At 46.5% G+C, this 20,580-nt stretch overlaps 1 protein-coding gene and 1 long non-coding RNA gene across 24 annotated transcripts in view; one reads left to right on the top strand and one right to left on the bottom strand.

The window, feature by feature from the left end:
* PIGG (phosphatidylinositol glycan anchor biosynthesis class G (EMM blood group)) overlaps nucleotides 1–14,448 on the bottom strand; it is a 45,787-nt gene extending 31,339 nt beyond the window's left edge. For 14 of the 18 annotated variants that reach the window (XR_016393171.1, XR_016393172.1, XR_002642186.3 and 11 more), the window contains exons 1-5: nucleotides 13,916–14,448; nucleotides 12,805–13,010; nucleotides 5,223–5,432; nucleotides 3,712–3,900; nucleotides 2,654–2,795 (exon numbers count right to left, since the gene is read on the bottom strand). Coding sequence is in view for 12 of the 18 variants with exons in the window: in XM_022554764.3 (XP_022410472.1) it covers nucleotides 2,654–2,795; nucleotides 3,712–3,900; nucleotides 5,223–5,432; nucleotides 12,805–13,010; nucleotides 13,916–14,069 (901 nt within the window). In the remaining 6 variants the exon portion in view is untranslated. The other 4 variants (XM_089911360.1, XM_022554771.3, XM_022554770.3 and 1 more) reach the window with 4 other exon arrangements.
* On the top strand, nucleotides 14,250–20,372 carry LOC111164834 (uncharacterized). Of its 6 annotated transcripts, none has more exons than XR_016393175.1 (5): nucleotides 14,455–14,565; nucleotides 16,572–16,636; nucleotides 17,593–17,744; nucleotides 18,849–18,994; nucleotides 19,792–20,372. It is a non-coding gene; the product is annotated as an uncharacterized LOC111164834 (long non-coding RNA). The 6 variants fall into 6 exon arrangements; XR_002642188.3 differs by having other exon boundaries at nucleotides 14,551–14,886; XR_016393176.1 differs by lacking the exon at nucleotides 17,593–17,744 and having other exon boundaries at nucleotides 14,250–14,565.
* Nucleotides 20,373–20,580: the final 208 nt, after the last annotated feature.

Raw genomic sequence — 20,580 nt, 5'->3', positions numbered from 1 at the left:
AAAATGACACCATAAGAAAATACATGTCCACACAGAAACTTGTTCATAAATGTTATCTACAGCATCATTCATAATAGCCAAAAAGTAGCAACAACCCATCACCTGATGGACGGATGGATGGACAAATGTGGTACATCTGTACAATGGAATATTATTCAGCAACAGAAAGGAATGAGGTCCTGACACCTGCTACAATGTGGATGAACCTTGAAAACATTACCCTAGTGAAAGAAGTTGGTCACACAGACCATTTATTACATGGTCCATTTATTAAAAGACCATTTAGACACTACATTTATTACATGGAATGCCCAGAAGAGGCAACTCTGTAGAGACAGGTAGATGAGTGATTGCCGGTGGCTGGGGTGGGTGTGTTACTGGGTTGGGGGAAGTGGGGGTGACCACTAAAGAGGTGATATGTCCCAAAATTGACAATGACGATGGCTAACCAGCTCTGAATGAACTAAAAGGCTCAAAAAATAAGCGTGATGACAAGACAATATAACTACCCTTAAAGCAAACAAACAAGTAAACAAAATAAGAAAGACCTCAAGACTCACTGTTGGCACTGAGGTCAGCCGCATGAGCAGCCCATGCAGGCAGTTCCTATGCACAGCCGCCCTGGCCCTTCCTATCTGAAGATGTGTCAGGCCTCCCAGGGAGGAGATCCTTAAATACCCATCTGAGCAATGAAACATCAGCACTTTAGTTAAAAATAACCCTAACATTCCTGTAATAAAAGCACGCCAGCTTAGTTGTCTCTTCTCCCCCCAGACTATAAGCTCCCTGTCTGTAGCGCCAGCACAGCGCCTAGCCTACCGTGGGCGCTCAGTACCCCTCTGCTGCATGGGTGGACAGATGGATGTGTTTCTGGCCTGGGGCTCTCACTGAGGTAGAGGAGCCCCACGGGACCCTGCTTTGGGCGTGCAGAGCGAGAAAGTCGGGTGTATGGAGGCCAGTGCTCTGATGGGCACTGCGTGCACTCACTGGAAGGCAGGCTCCAGCTGGGCACCCAGGAAAGGCTCAGGTTACAAGAGCCAAAAACTTATACCTTAGGAGGTCAGATACCCAAGAGGCAGTGCTGTAAAAAGACAAAAGGAAACAGGTGGAGCTTCCTCCCCAACCAATCCCTACTCAGGTGGAAGACTCATTCACTCCATAAATGTTTTCAGCGTCCGCCAAATGCCAGGCAATGTTGAGACCCAAGGCACACAGTGGTGAATGGAACAGACTCTGCTCCGCCCAAGCGCAGCGCACAGCAAGGAGAGAGATGGACGCAGCCACACGATTCAGGCTGTGATTACAAACCACGCGAAGGATGACGGCAGAATACACGAGCACTGTGAGACGACCGGAAGGAAGGTGGTTTGGATTTTTGGCTGAGACCAAGGACGAGCGTATGAGCAGGCTGAGGGGCTGAGGAGCACGGGGTCAGGCGCGTGAGGAAGTTATCACTTGGAGGACCTGCGGGAGAGGTCAGGATTCAGCGAGTAGTGAAGGATGTGGCTCAAGACAAAGCCGTGAGGGAGGCGAGAAGTCTCACGCGGGAGTTTTACTGTATCCGAGGTTCAGCTACTGAAAGGTGGCACGTGTGGGCGCTGGGAGCCGGGCGGTTGGGCTCACGCGAGGAGCAGGGAGAGGGCAGATCGAGGTGGATGCCCACGTTTCCAACTTGAAGAGCCGCGTGAATGGCGCCATCTGTTGACGGGGAAACAGGGAGGGCAGATTGCAGGTGAAGTCACGTTTGCTCTGCCTGTGGAAGATCCAGGCGGAGGCATCAGCAGGCAGTGGCGTAGACAGTCTGGAGGCTGGAAAAGGGGAGACAGCTGGAGGGATAAATCTGACACGTGTGAGCCTATTCAAGGCATTTAAAACCACGGGAGTGGATGAGATCACCTCAGGAGTGAACGCAGAATGAAACAAAGGCAGTCCAGAAAAAAGGCCAGGGCAAGGAGGCTAAGCCAGCAAAGAAGACTGGACAGCAGAGGGAGAGGTAGAGGGAGACCAGAAACGTGGAGGTCCCAGGACTAGGGGTCAGCACTGCCGAGCGGTGCTGAAGGGTCACCCGAGAGAAGCCAGAGCGTCCAGTGTGGAAACAGCTGGTGAGCTGGCTGCCTGCGTGTGACGACGTGAGGGGGCGGAGGCTGTGCACAGGTCTGTGCTGGTCGAGGGCACCGGCGTGTCTGGGTTGGAGAGCTGCGCTGTGTCTGAGCGCTGAACGTGGGCCCTCAGTCCTACTCAGTCCTGCTCCTGTGGTTCTCGCTGACGTTGCTGTTCAACATATAGTCTCAGATAACGGATACTGCTTCTTAACTTTAAATTTTTATGTTTCTCTCAATTCATACATGCACTTCAGATGTCTCTAAGCCACTGGCACTTTTTACTAACAGTTCCAGATATCGAGGCAGTGACATTCATAGCACACAATTCCCAAAAAGAACATTTGTATTTTAAGAATCGGCAAGAAACGTAAACTCCAAATCCTGACTGGCCCTTGTCCCATTATTTTTCATTCTCACATTGTTCAGGGTTTTTTTTTCAAACTTACACAGCTTCCAAAAATGGTTAAATGGTTTTTAAAATTAAAATCAAATTACAGAAAGCAAAGAAATAAAGTACAGTTTTAAAGTGTTAAACATTCCCAAATTCTCACCAGGTTTCCTTTCAAATGCAGAGCTGATTAAGATCATAGCGGTGTTTACTTCCTCCACAGAAGAGGCTCCGTGACCCCCAGCTTCAGACATGCCATGATCACCACAAAGAACCAGCAGATTGGGTAACAGAGTCTCTCTCTCCTATAAGGTAAAGGAAATACATTTCAGCTGAACCCAGCCTGGGGAGAAGATCATGTGTTCTCAGATTTCAGCTTTACTTTGTAAATAGTAGCTTTTCCTAAATTTTTCTTTTCTTTTCTTTTTAACCTATGAGCTTATAGTCAGATCGAAGGGTCAACGTCGAGTAATGTCATAAATAAAACAAACGGAATCACATGGAGGTCACGGAGCACAGGAGGGTTGTGTTAGGCCTCAGGGCAGAGAATCAGGGTTTGGTTTCTGTCTTTGCCGTTTCCAAGCTATGGGCGCCTGGGCACATTGCTCTTCATGCCCTAGTCTCCTTATCTGTCAAACAGAGCTGCCCCTGGCCCCTGGGGCTCTGGCCAGTGGCTTTTGCTGCCCCTGCATGTACCTGACAGGCTCTGACTTGCCCTTGCTGCTTTTGCACCTGGAATACACCTTCACAGATGGCGCGGCGGCACCCCTGCCCTTCAAGTCTTGGCTCACGTCTCCCACGTCCTTAAGGACAACTGCTCTGACCACGCAGTTTAAAATTACAGCCTTTCTCTCAGATGTTGTGCCCTCCTCCTGCCCTACGTTCTGCTATGGCACCGATCACTGTCTAGAATACTTATGTACTCATTGATTATGCTTCCTGTGCTTCCCTCCTGGCTAGAGATTAAGCTCCACAAATGCCCAGACAGGAACAGCGACAGAGAAGGCCTCCAGGAAACATGAGCTGGATGAACAGGTAGAGACATTAAGAGCCGCTATTCTGCAGGGCTGCTGGGTACGGTGCCCGGCACACGGCACGTGCTCTGTAGGTGAAGGCTGCTTGAGTGATGGTAGGTATGAAGCTCACACAAGGTCACCCCAGTTCACTTTAGAAGCTACATTTCTTCTAGGAAACATTGGCACCTTGACATTCTAGGCCCACCTCTGAGAGCAGCGAGGTGTGGATCTTCATCAGGACGCTGTCCATCTCACTGAGCTTGCGCCCGATCAGCGGGCTGTTGGGCCCAGAAATGTGGCCGATGTGGTCCAGCCCAAGGTAGTGGAGGATTAACACATCCCAATCACGCCTTTTTAATACTTTATCCAAATGTCTTGTAACATTATCATCCACCTTTAAAGGGAAAAAGAGTACATATGAATAGCCTCCCTGATTTCCCTGGTGTTCACTCTTCAAGGAAAAGTGATATGGTCATTTTAAAATCTATGGGCTTATTTTAGGTACTAGGACTCATGGGAGTTTGAAAAGACCAAAACCAAAACCAAAACACCAAACAAAGCAGCCCCCAAAATAAAAACTGTCTTAAAAAATGTTTGCATTAGATTAAGCTTTCACTAATATTGTTTTTATGTCTCTAAGTTATGGACATATTATAGACATATTATAGTTATAGAACATATTATAACTTAAACAAACAAAGGCTGTTCTCACAAAACAATTCTTCAGGATCACTACTGGAGCTTAAACTAAAGCTGACCAGATAACCAAGTTAAATGGGTGCCAGGCTGTTACGAGGCAAGTGAGGGCTAAGGGCAGTTAGTTAAGGCAGGACAGTGCCCAGAGTTCAAGAAACCAGCGGGGTGAAGCTGGGGACGTCTGCCTGTGTCCTACGAGAAGGCTGTTTGGGGAAGAAAGAGGCACACACTCAGCGGTTCCCAGCCACACAGCCCCTGACAGAGCCACTAGCCAGGTCAGCCCTGACCCCTCCCTCCGCCTGGAGAATCTACTACAAAGACAAGTGCTTCTGAGCCGTCACACACAGCGTGGTCAGCGACTGCTGTGTCTATGCGGTCAGTTTTGGCAAAGGGTGTCGGTGTAACAGGACGGCAGGCGCTCCCCCGGGCCAAGCACACGGGTCCATCCAACTCCAGCTCAGACGGTGCCTTTGCCCTGCGGGCCTCCCTCTGCCCCAGGGCCAACACGGGGCGGGGTGGGGTGGGGTCTAACCTCCTTGGAGGCTGCACACGCAGCACAGGGCCGATGCTCTCCGCAGCAGGTAGGCTCGCCCAGCTCATGTCTGCCCTCATGCTGCCGCCCTCGCAGGAGAGCAGCAGCAAGGCAGGATCCCAGGCAGACCGTGGGGACCTCAGGCTCTGACTCGCAGACTCTGCCACCCCATCCTGTCCACTTGCGAAGGCCCCACTCACCTGTCAAAACTCTGGCTGAGCGGCTCCTCCTGGGAAGCCCTTCCCGACCCCTGGTACCCGTCAGTGGGTGCTCACCCGGTCTGGGCTTTAGGCTCAGAGAACTATGCTCACACTTGCATTAGGGTTTATGGTCCTGGCTTGTAGCTGATTATGGGAGGAACAATTTTTTCAATCTCTCCATACTATTCTCAGTATATTGATAAAAGCCACATACAAAACAACGTTGCCTCTCACTGTTAGAGGGTACCAGGCTCTGTCTCGTAGGATATATTTTTCTTAAAAACTGACCTCTGTATAATCTGACACAAAAAAGGAGGTTGTTCCATCATATTCCACAAAATGCTTTGGGAATAACTTCACCCATGTTTCATCTCCGTAAAAGATGATTCTTTTCCCCGCTGCTTTTGCTCGTGTGATCACGTTGTCTTCCAGCAGTGTGGGAGAATTGAGGTTCCTGACGACATCGATGAAGCCGGGGAGGCTCCCTGTCATCAACGCCTGCAGAAGGAAGCATTCAGGGGTCAGACCACAGAATCCAAGCACAGCGTGGGAACAGGCACAGAAGGCGGTTCCAACGAATGGAAGAGGCAAGTATAGAGCTAAAGCAACACCAGTGCTGAAGGCTGGGCCAGTATTAGGACAAAGGGGGAAAAGCTACACAGATTCTTGGCAAAACCAGCAAACTCGGTAAGTGAAGAACTGACCATATTTCAGCCGATGAGAGGACAAAGGAGGAGGCCGTGGGGTAGCTAGAGGGCTGTGGTCAAAAAAGCAGTGACAGATGATAAGAAATGAAACAAATGGCAAAGGGTGGTATGCACTCTGTATACCCAAACCCACCGTCAGGTCCTCATCTAAGCTTCAGATCTGCTTCATGTGACAAGCAAACTCCACACACTGATCCTGAAACCCAGCCATTCTACTGTCCCCCCCCCCCTCGAGAGAAAGAGCAGCCTCCCACACACCCAGGGAGGAAAGCGGTCCCTAAACAGGAACTCTGAGGGATCCTCACAGTAAACTTGCCCAGGGATGCTGGTGGGGCCACCTCCCCGCCCCACTCAGCACCGTAATTTCTTGGAGGAGCAGGTGGGTGCGACATGTCTTCACACCTTTCTGCTATAGAATTAAGTCAACCACCTCCCTCATTTTACCAGAATCTAAATGGGTCGTGGGTCTCCATGATCTGGAGTTTGCTGACAGCCTACAACACTGGCATCCAGGGACCTGTGCAATGAAAATAAAGAGGAATCTGGACAGTGCTAACAAGTGTAATAATTTTGCCAAGACTTCTTTAACAGCAAAGTAACGCAAAAATGAGTTAATCTTGGACTTTGAGAATGAGGAGCCTGGCAAACCCTCTCCCTGAAGAGCAACAATAAAACTGGATAAAACTGTCAAAAACAACCCCTTCAAGACTTTGAACTCAACGAAGATATACACAAATTGAAATGTTCTTATCCAAAACACGTCCGCATTTCGGTAAGAACTGAGAGCACCTGTGGTGTTTTAACCTGGGCTGCTCCCCTCCCGCACACCCAGTTCTGTGACGCGGCAGCCATGAGGACCCGGAGGGGCCTGCCCAATCCGGCACTCCACGGGGAAGCCCCATGCCCGGGACAAGGCGAAAACAGGGAAGGCCAACGTCACAGCTACCTGAGGCTTCAATGCTGGTTGTACTAAGACACAGCAAAAAGTCTGCAAAGGGGGTCTGGGGAATGGGACAGATGCGGTAGGCTTCTGTGAGCTCCCACATGGTCCTGGAATCTGGAAGGCTGTGTGCACACACAGGGTGAGTGTACACTCAGGGGAGAACAGAGAGGGCCTAGCTGCCTGGTCCTTCCAGCTGAACACAGGCCCTGCTCAAACAAAGTGAGAGTCAGGGAAGACTCATAAACTGCCTGAAGAGTGGCTGACGGCTGGAGCCACACACAAGGACCCCCTGTAGAGAGTGGAGGCCACACCACAATGTGTTTAAGCACAACCTGTGACCAGTCATTGGCTCACCACTCAGCCATCCCGACCTGGCTGCCCCTCAGGAAGAGCGGCTTAAAAAAAAACCCAGGAATTAAAAAAAACACAACAAGCAGAGACATCAGTGAGTGTACATTTCAGGACTTCAGGAGAGACAGACTCTCTAGAAGTAGCCTCAGCAAGTCAGCAAAACAGCGACAGCCACCAGCACTCCTGGGTGGGGATCAGGGCCCAGAGCCGAGGTGGGAGTCGCATGCATGTATATACTCGGTCAATCTCATCAAACTGTACTATACTGTATTGTATGAAAATTCTACCTCAATGAAGTTATTTTTTAAAATGTGAGCCTTTCACCCCAAAATTCTACTTCCTAAAGGTAACCAGTTACTTTGGGTGAGCATCCTTTCATCCGTATATGTACAATCAGAAATATATAAAGTACGTATTTATTTATTTTTTTTACCAAAATGGTAACAAACTATATAGATAGTTCTGCAACTTGCTTTTTTCACTTAATAACATATCATGAACCCCTTTCCACAGAAAACATACAGGTATTTCACCTTCTTTTTTAAAAACAGCTACAAAGTACTCCAGTGTTTGGATATACAATGTATATATCCAACACGAATTTAATGACAATTGTTTTATTTTTATTTTTGAAAGCAGAAAAGAGAATTTATTTTATGGATACTGAGTACCCACGAGCAGAGAGGAGAGATTTAACTTTTGGAAAGCTAACAGGAACTAAGGCTAGCGGCTCTCTCAGTCACTCAAAGGACACAGTCTCGCATGTGTCCCTTTTATTTCTCTGTATGTCTGTTTTCTTTTTGTCACTCTTCCTCTTTTTTTTTTTTACATCTTTATTGGAGTATAATTGCTTTACAATGTTGTGTTAGTTTCTGATGTATAACAAAGTGAATCAGCTCTATGCATACGTGTATCCCCATATCCCCTCCCTCTTGCGTCTCCCTCCCACCCTCTTTAATCCCACCCGTGTAGATGGTTGCAAAGCACCGAGCTGATCTCCCTGTGCTATGCAGCTGCTTCCCACTAGCTATCTGTTTTACATTTCGTAGTGTACACATGTCAATGCTACTGTCCACTTTATCCCAGCTTACCCTTCCCCCTCCCCATGTCCTCAAGTCCATTCTCTATGTTTGTGTCTTTATTCCTGTCCTACCCCTAGGTTCATCAGAACCATTTTTTTTTTTTTTTTTTTTTTAGTTTTTAGATTTTTTAGATGTGCTACCATACGGTATTTGTTTTTCTTTCTGACTTACTTCACTCTGTATGACAGACTCTAGATCCATCCACCTCATAACAAATAGCTCAATTTCGTTTCTTTTTATGGCTGAGTAATATTCCATTGTATATATGTGCCACATCTTCTTTATCCATTCCTCTGTCGATGGACACTTAGGTTGCTTCCATGTCCTGGCTATTGTAAATAGTGCTGCAATGAACATTGTGGTACATGACTCTTTTTGAATTATGGTTTTCTCAGGGTATATGCCCAGTAGTGGGATTGCTGGGTCACATGGTAGTTCTACTTTTAGTTTTTTAAGGAACCTCCATACTGTTCTCCATAGTGGCTGTATCAATGTACATTCCCACCAACAGTGCAGGAGGGTTCCCTTTTCTCCACACCCTCTCCAGCATTTACTGTTTGTAGATTTTTTGTTGATGGCCATTCTGACCAGTGTGAGGTGATAGCTCATTGTAGTTTTGACTTGCATTTCTCTAATGATTAGTGATGTTGCGCATCTTTTCATGTGTTTTTTGGCAATCTGTGTGTCTTCTTTGGAGAAATGTCTATTTAGGTCTTCTGCCCATTTTTTGGATTGGGTTGTTTGTTTTTTTGATATTGAGCTGCATGAGCTGCTTGTAAATTTTGGAGATTAATCCTTTGTCAGTTGCTTTGTTTGTAAATATTTTCTCCCATTCTGAGGGTTGTCTTTTGGTCTTGTTTATGGTTTCCTTTGCAGTGCAAAAGCTTTTAAGTTTCATTAGGTCTCATTTGTTTATTTTTGTTTTTATTTCCATTTCTCTAGGAGGTGGGTCAAAAAGGATCTTGCTGTGATTTATGTCATTGAGTGTTCTGCCTACGTTTTCCTCTAAGAGTTTTATAGTGTCTGGCCTTACATTTAGGTCTTTAATCCATTTTGAGTTTATTTTTGTGTATGGTGTTAGAAAATGTTCTAAATTTATTCTTTTACATGTAGCTGTCCATTTTTCCCAGCACCACTTATTGAAGAGGCTTTCTTTTCTCCTTTGTATACTCTTGCCTCCTTTATCAAAGATAAGGTGACCTCATGTGCGTGGGTTTACCTCTGGACTTTCTATCCTGTTCCATTAATCTACATTTCTGTTTTTGTGCCAGTACCATACTGTCTTGATTACTGTAGCTTTGTAGTATAGTAGTCTGGGAGCCTGATTCCTCCAGCTCTGTTTTTCTTTCTCAAGATTGCTGTGGCTATTCGGAGTCTTTTGTGATTCCATACAAATCGTGCAATTTTTTGTTCTAGTTCTGTGAAAAATGTAATGGCAATTGCTTTTAAAAAGCCTCCAGTGGAAGTGCCATTTGAGCTGAGGTGTGAAGGTGGAGTGTTGTCTAGGTGAGGTGAGGTGAGGCTTTCCAGGGCAAAACACAGCAAACTGCAAAAACCCCAAGGTGAAAGGGGGCAGCACACATGAGGAACGGAGCTAGGTGTGATCTGCGTGGTTAAAACACACAGGAAGAGGGAAATCGGCTCAGATGAGGGTGAAGAGGTAAACGGGGGAAGACCATGCACCCTGAGGCCTGGGTTAGGAGGCAGAGTGTAAGCCACTGGAGGACTGTTGGGACTAGAGCAGAGCAACGTGATCTGTTTGGACAGGTTCTGGGTGGGAAGTGCTGGGATAGTTTTACAGTCCAGGCTCACACCATAGCAGACTGGCCTACAGTGGGGGTAGTGGAGGTGCTGGCTGAGTCCAGTTAGTCACATAAACAGCATACGGAGGTCCGTTCGCCTCATTTCTTGCGAGGAGTGTTATCATCAGCCTTTCAATTTTTACAATGTGATGAGGCTCTTTAGTTGCCTTTAATCTGATTACTAGTACAGTTAAGAATCTTTTCCTATGCTTACTGGCATATTTCAATTCCTTTCTATGTGGATTTCTTTATATCCTTTGTCCAGCTGCTCCTGGATTGTTGCCCTTGATTGGATCCTCTTTACATATCATGGGGTTCACATCTTGTTTGTTGTGTTAACTGTAAATAATTTGTCCATTTATTGTCTGTCAGTTGACTTTGTTTATAATGTCTTCCACCACTTGGGGTTGAATCTATCCACCCTTTCCTCTGGGCTTTTATAAGGCACTTCCCTCCTCTTCACACTAGTTTGGGTTTACACGGACATTTTTAAGAAGGGCAGGGACTACCTGGTATCCCCTTCACCCCAGGAAACATGTAGGCAGCAAAAAAGTTGCAGCTGAGAGCCCAGGAATTTTGAGTGCTTGTCTGTCATCTACTTGCAGGTTTCCCTGGGGTTGCTGTGGTCTTGGGAACAGCAGTTTCCTGACTTCTGAGAATTAAGGAGGGCTCTGCAGAGACTATTAAAAGAGAATTTGATCTGGTCACCTTATTCTGTATAACACAGTGTTGCTGTATAACACAGTGTGACCAACCGAGGCTCTGGAACTAGGCAAACATAAGGTTATGCTTGGTTTCTGATGCCAGCTGTGAGATTTCACACTTCAAGCCTGTTTCCTCATCTGGGAAATGGAGAAGAGAGTGGCACCAACGTCATGGAGCTTCCATGGGGCTGTGGTAAGAGTGTACAAGACAGTGCCTGCACCACGGGTGCCCCACAGCCAGTGGTAACTGCCGCTGTTACAACTATAAGTTCCCAGGAAAAGGAAAGGCATTCAAAAATCAGTTACAACGTTTTAGAAGGAAGCCACTGCAGCATCTTAACATGGGAACATGCTACTAGAGACATTAGTCTTGAAATTTTAAAACTGGTGTCTCGTGGCAATTGTATCAGCACCTCCAGATGAATTAAGTCCCTTCCTAGGTGGAGGCAGGGCAGGGGACACACTCCTTAGCCAACACTACCTGATCCTATCAAATTCCAGAGCAAGGTAACCCTAACTCCAGGATGGGCTTCCTGTATACTAGCTCCTCCCTGATAGAGAATGAGGAGCAAGAAACTGCAAAGGACCCAAAACAAAACACTGGTTTGGTAAAATGAAACCAAACGGAGGAACACACCAGCCAATGTGCAAGACTGAACAGAACCTGGAGCCACCACGCTCACTTACGTTTTTTCTTACAAATCTGCCCAGATTCCTAACAACTCTTTTCGTATCAGAACAAAGGAGGAATGGGTTCCTCCCACGCTTCTGACAGGACAGGTAAAGAAAGCAGTGATCCTGGTGGTCAGGAGCCTGGATGCCTTGCTTCCAGCTTCCACAGGACTTGTTTCAGCAGAACGACTGCACCCCAAAAGGCTGTTCCCAAGCATCCTGACTACAGGTGGCCTCCCCGACTCCCCATCACTCTCTATCACATTCTCCTCCTCAATTTCTTCTGTAGCATTTATCACCTCCTGAAACAATTTTGATAATTTATTTGTATACTTACATATTTTCTGTCCCCTCAATTAGAAAGTAAGCTTCATGAGGACAGGACAGTTGCTGTCTTGTTTTTTCACTGAATCCCTCTTATCTAGAACAGCACACAGTACATATAGATCCTCAATAAATATTGAGTGAAGGCCAAACCACATCCAAAAGAGGCAGAGAGAATGGGAAACTCAAGAAAAAAAAATCAGTTGAACCCCTTCAATCCCAGACTGCTTTACTCAACCAGTAAACATTTGTTAAGTAACTACTAATGCTGCCCCCAAGCTTTAAATCAAGAAGTGACACCTTCTCACCAACTAATAAGATGTCACACGATCATCCACAGATGTAAGGTTCAGCCAGAGACTTCTACACCATACCGGCCTGCAGTATATTCACAAACTTTTAAGGTCCTCTGTCCTTTTCTGATCCCACTTCTTTACTCAACCTTCGGGTCTAAGCTTGAATGCAATTTCCTCAGACAGGCTTTTCTGAACCACCCCAATCTAAATTGAGCTCCCAACCAGCACTGAACATCGCGCTCTGTTCTTTTTCATTATGCATTAATCACACTTTGTAACTGCACATTTACTTGTACGTTCATTTGTTTAATGGCTACGTCTCTCATTAGAGACTGAAAGTTCCATGAAGGCAGAGATGTTATTTTCAAAAAAAACTTGTTTTTGAGCAAATCAATAAAGCTTTACTCTTTTCTTTCCCCACAGTTCTTAAGTAAAGCAGTAAAGCATATGTACTTCAAAGGCACTCCCACTAGGCTGAACACCTGAAGGAGGTTTATAGAGTAAAAACAGGTATATGTGAGGCCAGATCATGTTGGTTTGGTCACTGTGTATACTAAAATTTTGTACAAGTTATTTAACTTATCTGAATTTGCTTCCTCATCCATAAAGCCAAGTGATTGAACTAGATAACCCTAGAGGCTCCCCCCAGAATTCTAACTGACCCACTGATGATTAAAGAAGACAGCAGGTTAGCAAGGAGCATGGTATCTCTTGGATTAGATTGGCCTAGATGATCTGGCTCTAAATGTTATGCTTCCCATGAAGCATGAGCTTTTGGCTACCTTTACAGAGGGCATAAATCATGGGTCTTAGTCCCATCCTATCTGGGAGGCTTTTTCGGCATTCTATTGCCCCAGCCAGGTTGACAGCACCAAACTAATTTCCACCTAGTTAAAATTGGGACTCCAAGTAACAGACTACAGGGAGCCCCTCTAAACCCCTGAAAGAGCCAAACCATGATCTATAATACGTTCAGTCAAACTGTTTACCTTGATTCGAGGCATAGTAACTGTAGGTGGCTTTGCTTCAGCCACAAAACTGTGAGATGATCCTTTTTCCACAAGGTAAGTTGTGTAGGGCATAAATTTCACACCCTTTGACCCAAACACAAAGTCATCTCTCAAGGCGTCTATCAGCATAATAACAACTTTACTGAAGAGAGGTGGTGGGAGCTTGGTCCAGTTGGAAATGGCTCCTAAGAGTGTTTGAAAAAGAAAAAGAAAATTGAATTTCACCTTTATTTAGCATTCAAGCACCTTATAATCTAGTTTCTGCTTACTTCTCCAGCACATACTCTGTCACACCTACATATCCTGAGCCAAAGAAAAAGGCCTGTTCTTGGGAAACAACGCTGGGATCAGGGGGTGGGCAACAAGTAAGCTCAGGGAGCCCTAATATTATGTAGTGAATTACCCTTAGCATGATGGGGAGTACTGGCACAGAGGAGTCCCTTCGTGAGTATCCTGGAATGGGACATTAGGGAGATTGCCCTAGAACACAGTGTTGCAGGTAGGGGATGGGCGAGCATTTACAAACTGTCTTTCCATGGTTAGTAGCTGGTATTGTGTGGATTTGATCCAAAACGTGAGTTCCTTTACCTAAGATATACTGTTGGGTAGGTGAGGGCTAGGGAGGGGCCTAGGCAGGGAGGTCTTAACTACTGGAAAAAACGGGGTCTTGGAGGAATGCCATAGAAGAAAACACGAGAGGTCGGCAGCTATCTTATCTGTTGTGTCTTCCTGAGCAAAAAGGGTGCCTGGAACAGGGAGTGACCCAAACATCTGCTCAGGGAAGGGGGTTGGGGTGTCACTGGATGAGTAGAGCTGGGGAGACGCTTACTCTTTACGGGTATGGAGATCTTACTTTGCGGTGACCAGGGAGGAGGGTCTTAGTAGGGCTGGTAGTGGTGCTTGCCACAAACTTGTAGGATACATAAAAGGAGGCTGGAACGGTAAGAAGGGGACCCTAGGGGATGGGGACCAGAATGGAAGAGACCACCCGGGAGCCGCGGGAAGAAGTCCAAGAGGCGAGGCTGATAAGGAGGGTCCTCCGGGAAGAGTGGGGCCCGGGGAGCAGAGACGCCCGGGGAGCGGTCCATACCAGCCGAGGGTTCGGGCGCTGGGGACTCTGTTTGGTGCTCCGTCCCGGAAAAGGAACAAACGGGAGCCGGGAAGAATCCTCGGAGGAAGAGCGCGACCCCGAGCACCTCGATCACTACGCAGCAGGCGGCGAAGGTCCCGGAGCCCAGCCGCATCGTGCCCACCAGCCGGGCCGGGATCCGGGTTCCCGGACTCCAAGTCACGTCTCGCCCAAAAGCACCGGCTTCCGCCTCCAGGGAGCCGCCTCCGAGCAAGCGCGAACTGGAGGTCAGGACAGGTGCCCGGCGCCCCCGCGTCTGCCGTCGCGCCGGAAATACGCGCCAGGGTCCGGGCGCTTCCGGGGCGGGGCGGCCCTGAGCTCACGGGCGTCTCGTGTACTTCTGGGGCGTCTGCCGGCGAGGCACAGCCAGCCCCGTGTTAGGGTCTGAGCCCCTCCGGCTGTCTCGGGTTTATGGAGACTATGCTGTGTGCCGTGCCTCCTGCCAGGAGCTGTCATGCATTTTGCCGCGTTTGCTCCTCAGCAGCCTGCTGAGTCAGGTGCCATCGCCCTGAGAGCCCTCGTGTGTCTTGGGCAGGTCTGTGCAGAGGACGCCGTCTCCGACCACGGCTTCGAGTTGGGCTGCCGTTACCTCGCTAAGTGACCTCCAGAAGGCAAGCAGACTTCCTGGGTCTGGGTGTCCCTGTGCGGGATTGGACCCCGGGACTTTCTTGGGGCCGCATCCAGACCCCTTTACTGCCTGGTGCCTCCATCTCCGGCTTCTGGGTGTGCTGGGGGCCAACAGCTCACAGCCACCCCCTTCTCTGAATAGTTAATTGTCCTTGGGGAACTGCTGCGCCCTGGAAGTTACCACTCCCCAAACGCCTGGAGCTCATGACTGATTGGGGTTGCAGTATAAAGGCCCAGCTCCTTTGCCTCCAAGAGAGTTGACTCGTGCTATTTGTGCTCCGAGCTCCTCTGGAATGAAGTTGAAGGTAGTCTTAAGCTAAGACCACATCCCTGCTGCTTTCTCCTGCTTTCTTCACATCCTCCTCCCCAGAGCCTTCTCTTGTTAAGGCTTATGCACCCGACCTCCCTTCTAAGGCTCTCCTTTAAGGAGACTAGGCCCAAGGCAGACTCCAAGGTGTGTCTCCGAGCCTTAAATGTGATGAGTCTATAACGAGTCAGTTTTCCCAAGCTCTGACGATGACAGTCTAAGCTTCTACCACCTTCTCACCAGTACACAGTAACCATGCATGTTGATAATAACCATTTAATGACAGCTGAGGTTTATCTAGTTTATCACCTGCCGGGCACTAGATCAAGCCCTTTAAATGGATTATTTTATTTGGTTAACACAACAACCCTTTGAAGTAGGTAGTTTTATTATTTTTTATTGCAGACAAAGAAATGATGTCAGAATGTGAAGTAGCATATCCAAAGTAACACAGCTAAACAGCCACAGAGCCAAGATTCAGAGCTATTAGTCTGACTCTGAGCCTGAGCTTTGAATCTCCACACTTTGCTAACATCTCAGAAAAACAAAAAACATCTTCTCCCTTCCAGTGGTTCTTGTTATGGGCTCAATTGGGTGCTCCCCAAAATTCATATATTGAAGGCCTAACCCTCAGTAGGTCATAACGTGATTTTATTTGGAGACAGTGCTTTTAAAGATATAATTAAGTCAAAATGAGGTCATTTGGGTGGGCTCTAGTCCGATGTGACTGGTGTCCTTAGAAAAGAGATTGGGACACACAGGCACGGAGGGAAGACCATGTGCACACATGGTGAGAAGGTGGTCATCTAGGAGCCAAGGAGAAAGGCCTGAGGAGAAACAAACACTGTCAACACCTTGATCTTGGACTTCGGGCCTTTGGAACTGTCAGAAAGTAAATTTCTGTTGCTTAAACCATCCAGTCTGTGGTACTTTATTATGGCAGCCCTAGCAGATAAATAGAGTCTGTATTAGATTTATACCTCTTCATAACAAATACCACAAACTTAGTAACTTAAAACTAAGTTTTATGATTTATGATCTCAGTGTCTGTGGGTGAGGAGCCTGGGCATAGCTTGGTGGGTCCTCTGCAAGGTGGCATTCGAGGTATTGGCTAGGGCTCTGTTTGCATCTGGAGTCTCGACTGGGGAAGGACCCAGTTCCACTCTCACTCAGGTTGTTGACAGAATTCATTGCCTTGCAGCAGTAGGACTGAGGCCCTGGCTTCCTGCTAGCCGCTAGCCAGAGGCCACCCTTGACTCCTAGACACATAGGCCTCCCTAAATAGCCTTTGACGTTTCTGTGAATTAAAACTATGATGTTCTAGGTTTATGTATAAAATAGATAACTAGTGAGAACCGACTGTATAGCACAGAGAACTCTACTTGGCGTTCTGTGGTGACCTGGATGGGAAGGACGTCCAGGAGGGAGGGGATGTATGTGTACGTAAGGCTGATTCACTTTTCTGTACAGCAGAAACTAACACAACGTTGTAAAGCAACTACACTCCAGAAACAAACAAACTAACTAAACTCCTAGGTGACACAGAATCAGTGATCCCTGGGAATCCCTCTGGCAGTGTGTCATTATTCAGCTGGGCATGGCTGGGGGAGATGCAGACACTGGGTGGGCGTCAGACCTTACAGGGCTGCTGAACATCTCTGTTCCTTTTCCTTTCCTGTCCAGGAGTGAGAATCCAGAATAATGAGAGGACAGCCAGCAGGGGAAGGAAGTCCCCGGGAGGCGAGTTGGTCTGTTTGTATTTTCCTTATTTTAGCATGCATTTTGTTATTGTGTGTTTTTGCTAGGAAATCACCAATTTCCTGTGGATTTCCAGTTTGATGCAATAGGTTTCTCTTGAGTTTTAATTTTTCCTCTTTCTCTAGTTTTCAACAGAATTGTCACAATTACGAACAAATATGGGTACCTTATTGATAACTAAAATCCATATTTTACTTGGGTGCCCTTCGTTCTCCCATTTTGTGTCCTAGGATCCCATCCAGGGTATCCCATGGCATTGAGTCATAGTGTCACTTTAGTATGTTTTCAGCTTTGACATTTTCTCACACTGTCCTTCCCTCTATGACCTCAGCAGTGTTGAGGTGGACTAGTCAGGTATTTCGTAGATTGTCCCGCATTGGGATTTACTTGGTGTTTTTCTTGTGATTAAAATGGAGTCATGGGTTTTGAGGAAGCAGATCACAGGGGTAAAGTGTTTTCTTGTGACTTTATATCGTGGGAACATACATCAGGGCAACTTATCACTGTTCATGTTAGCTTTGCCCTTCTGGCTCAGGTAGTGTTTGTCAGATTTTCCCCACTGTGAAGTTACTTTTTCCCTAAGTCTGTACTGTGTGTCTTCTTTAGGATGAAGCCACTGTGTGGCACCCACACTTGAGGAGAGGGGAGTGTTTCATTTACCGCTGCTGTGTACTAACATTTGAAATTGGGCAGTGTGACCCTCCAACTTTGAATTTCTTTTGAAAAATTGTTTTAGCTCTTTGGGGTCTCTAGAAATTCCGTATTTTGGCGTTTCACATTTTGCTCCCCTTCACGTGGATGTACCCCAGTTTGCTTATGCATTCATCTACTGAAGACATCCTGATTCCATTTAGGTTTAGACATTATGAGTAGAGCTTCCGTGCACAATAGCATCCTTGTTTTTGTTTGGATAGAGTTTTACAAAGCAGTTGTGTAAATATTGAAGGTGTGATTGATGGATCTCAAGGTGTGAGACTTGTTTGGCTTTGGAAAATCCTGCCAAACTGTATCTCAAGGCCATCTACGCGTTCCATCGGCGATGAAGGAGAGCTGTTGTTCCCCACCCTCCAGTGATCAGGGTCGTCCTTGTGGGAGGAGGTTAGTAGTTCTCATAGGTCCGTATCGCTGTCTTGTTTTACTTTGTGATTCCCTAATGGTATATGATGTTGATCGTGTTTTTATCCACTTATTATCTGTTTATCTTCTTTGGCCAGACATCTATTCAGATCTTTACCCATTTTTAATGCAGTTGTTTGTTTTATAGTTCTTTGTATAATTTGAGTACAAATTATTTATCAGATATGTGTTTTGCAAATATTTTTCTCCCAGTTTATTGCTTGTTTTTCAGTTTTCTGGAAAAGGCATTTCACCGAGTAGAAATTTTTAATTTTATAAAGAACACGTTACTGGGGTAAACCATAATGGAAAAGAATGTATATATGTGTATAATAACTGAGTCACTTTGCTGTACAGCAGAAATTAACACAACATTGTATGGTTTGTTTTTTTTTTTGCGGTGCTCGGGCCTCTCACTGTTGTGGCCTCTCCCGTTGCGGAGCAACAGGCTTCGGCCGCACAGGCTCAGTGGCCATGGCTCACGGGCGCAGCCGCTCCGCGGCATGTGGGATCTTTCCGGACCGGGGCACGAACCCGCGTCCCCTGCGTCGGCGGGCGGACTCTCAACCACTGCGCCACCAGGGAAGCTCTAACACAACATTGTAAATCAACTATACTTCAATAAAAAAAATTAATTTACGAAGAACATGTTATTAACTTTTTTCCTTTTGTGCATTGGCTTTTTGTGTTGTGTGTTAAAAGTGAAACCTCATGATCTATGTGCCCAAACCCATGGTCATGTAGATTTTCTTCTATGTTTTCTTTTATAGTTTTTATAGTTTTATATTTTAAATTTCTCTGTGGACACTTTGGAATGACTTTTGGTGTAAGTTGCAAAGTCTGTGTCTGCATTCATTTCATTGCATATGGTTTCTGATTGTTCTATACCTATTTTTCAAGAAGTCATGGCGTATTTGCTGCCATATGTTTGAATTTCCAAACATTAGTGGGTTCAGCAGGACGGCCAGCAGGGAACTCGGTCTCCTCTGAACTGGGAGTGGGCGCAGCCTGCATTTCCCACTTTGCCAGCACAGGGTGACAAGCCCACTCCTCTTACCAGCGCGCACCTGCCTTTTCTGCACACAGGGTGGCCTTGTGCACAGCTGACAGGAGCCTGGCCTCCTCAGGAACCTCCAAGGATTTGGCTTCGGGACAATGCAGGGCTGCATCCACGTTGAGATGAGCTCGGTTTCCTCAGGACTGGCTGGGAGGTGCCTCCATGGGAGAAAAAGGTGAGGAAAAAGTGGGGAGAAGCTTGCTGTGCTGACTGCCTGGCTGACTGCCTGGGGTGGGTGTTTGTTTTCAGAGGACCCAGCAGAGGAGGGGCTTGATGTGGAGAATTGTGGGTTTTAGTGAGTTTTGTGTGTGTGCCGTGTCCCGTGTCCTCCTTTGGCTTGTGATGTTCCATTTTCCAGGCAGTTTATTGAGGGGACTGTCCTTTCCCTGGGGTATGTCCTTGGCAGCTTTGGCATAAATTAACTGACCACATGTGTGTGGGCTTATTCTTGGGCTCTTTGTTCTATTCTTATGGCCCCTTTGTCTCTTTTTGTGTCATTTCTACACTGTTTGGTTACTGTAGCTTCGTAATATGGTTTGAAGTCAGGGAGTGAGTTTCCTCCAGCTGCTGTTCTCCTTTCTCAGGATCCCCTTGGCTGTTCGGGGTCCTTTGTGGTTCCATACAAATGTCAGGACTGTTTGTTCAGTTTCTGTGAAAAATGCCTCTGGCATTTCTGTAGGAATTGCATTGAACGTGTATATTTGGGTAGAATGAACATTTTAGCACTACTAATTCTTTCTATCCATGAGCACAGGGTATCTTTCCATTTATTTACATCTTCAGTTTCTTCATCAATGTCATAACATTTTCAGTGTGCAGGTCTTTCACATCTTTGGGTAAGTTTATTCCTAGGTATTTTGTTCTTCTGATGTTACGGTAACTGGGGTTGTTTTCTTAATTTCTCTAATAGATTTTTGGTGGGTTGATGTGGAAAACTGGAATTAGAAATCCCACTGTTTCTACCACATCCAGGTCGTCCAGAACACCCAAGACGGGACTTCCCTGGTGGTGCAGTGGTTAAGAATCCACCTGCCAATGCACGGGACGTGGGTTCGATCCCTGGTCCAGGAAGATCCCACATGCCGCGGGGCAGCTAAGCCTGTGAGCCACAACTACTGAAGCCCGTGCACCTAGAGCCCGTGCTCCTCAACAAGAGAAGCCACCGCAATGAGAAGCCCGCGCACGGCAACGAAGAGTAGGCAACGAAGAGTAGCCCCCGCTTTCCGCAACTAGAGAAAGCCTGCGTGCAGCAACGAAGACCCAACGCAACCATAAATAAATAAATAAAAATAACTAGACTGTCTTTTCTAATCTGCATGTGTTCAATGTACAATTCTTGTACACCTTTTTCCTCACCTCTGTTGGAGGCTGATTCAGAACACATACAACCTCCTGGAGAAACTTGCCCCGACCCTGCTATGTACTGCCACCTAGCTGGCCTGGTACTGAGTCACCAAAAACTTTTGTTCTTTACTTGATTCTTAATTCCTTTAGAATTCATTACTTTACTGTTATAAATGTTTATTGTCCTTGTAATAAATCTTTTAATAAATCATTTTTATTTTAAAAATAAAATATTGTACTTTAATTACTCCATAGATGAGTGATGAATGGATCACACTTGACATATGATTGTAATCTTTTTATAATTATTAAAGTAATACACACATGTTATAAAAAAATTGAAATATTACCTGAAGAAAAGACGTTTGCCAATCCCACCCCCAGAGGTGACCATCTTGAATGGTTTGGTGCATCTCT

The sequence above is a fragment of the Delphinapterus leucas genome, chromosome 5 (assembly GCF_059928025.1).
Source record: "Delphinapterus leucas isolate spDelLeu-1000000601 "Yukka" chromosome 5, BTC_Dleu_Yukka2, whole genome shotgun sequence".
Classification (NCBI taxonomy): Eukaryota; Metazoa; Chordata; class Mammalia; order Artiodactyla; family Monodontidae; genus Delphinapterus; species Delphinapterus leucas.
This window is presented reverse-complemented; position numbering and strand designations above follow the sequence as displayed.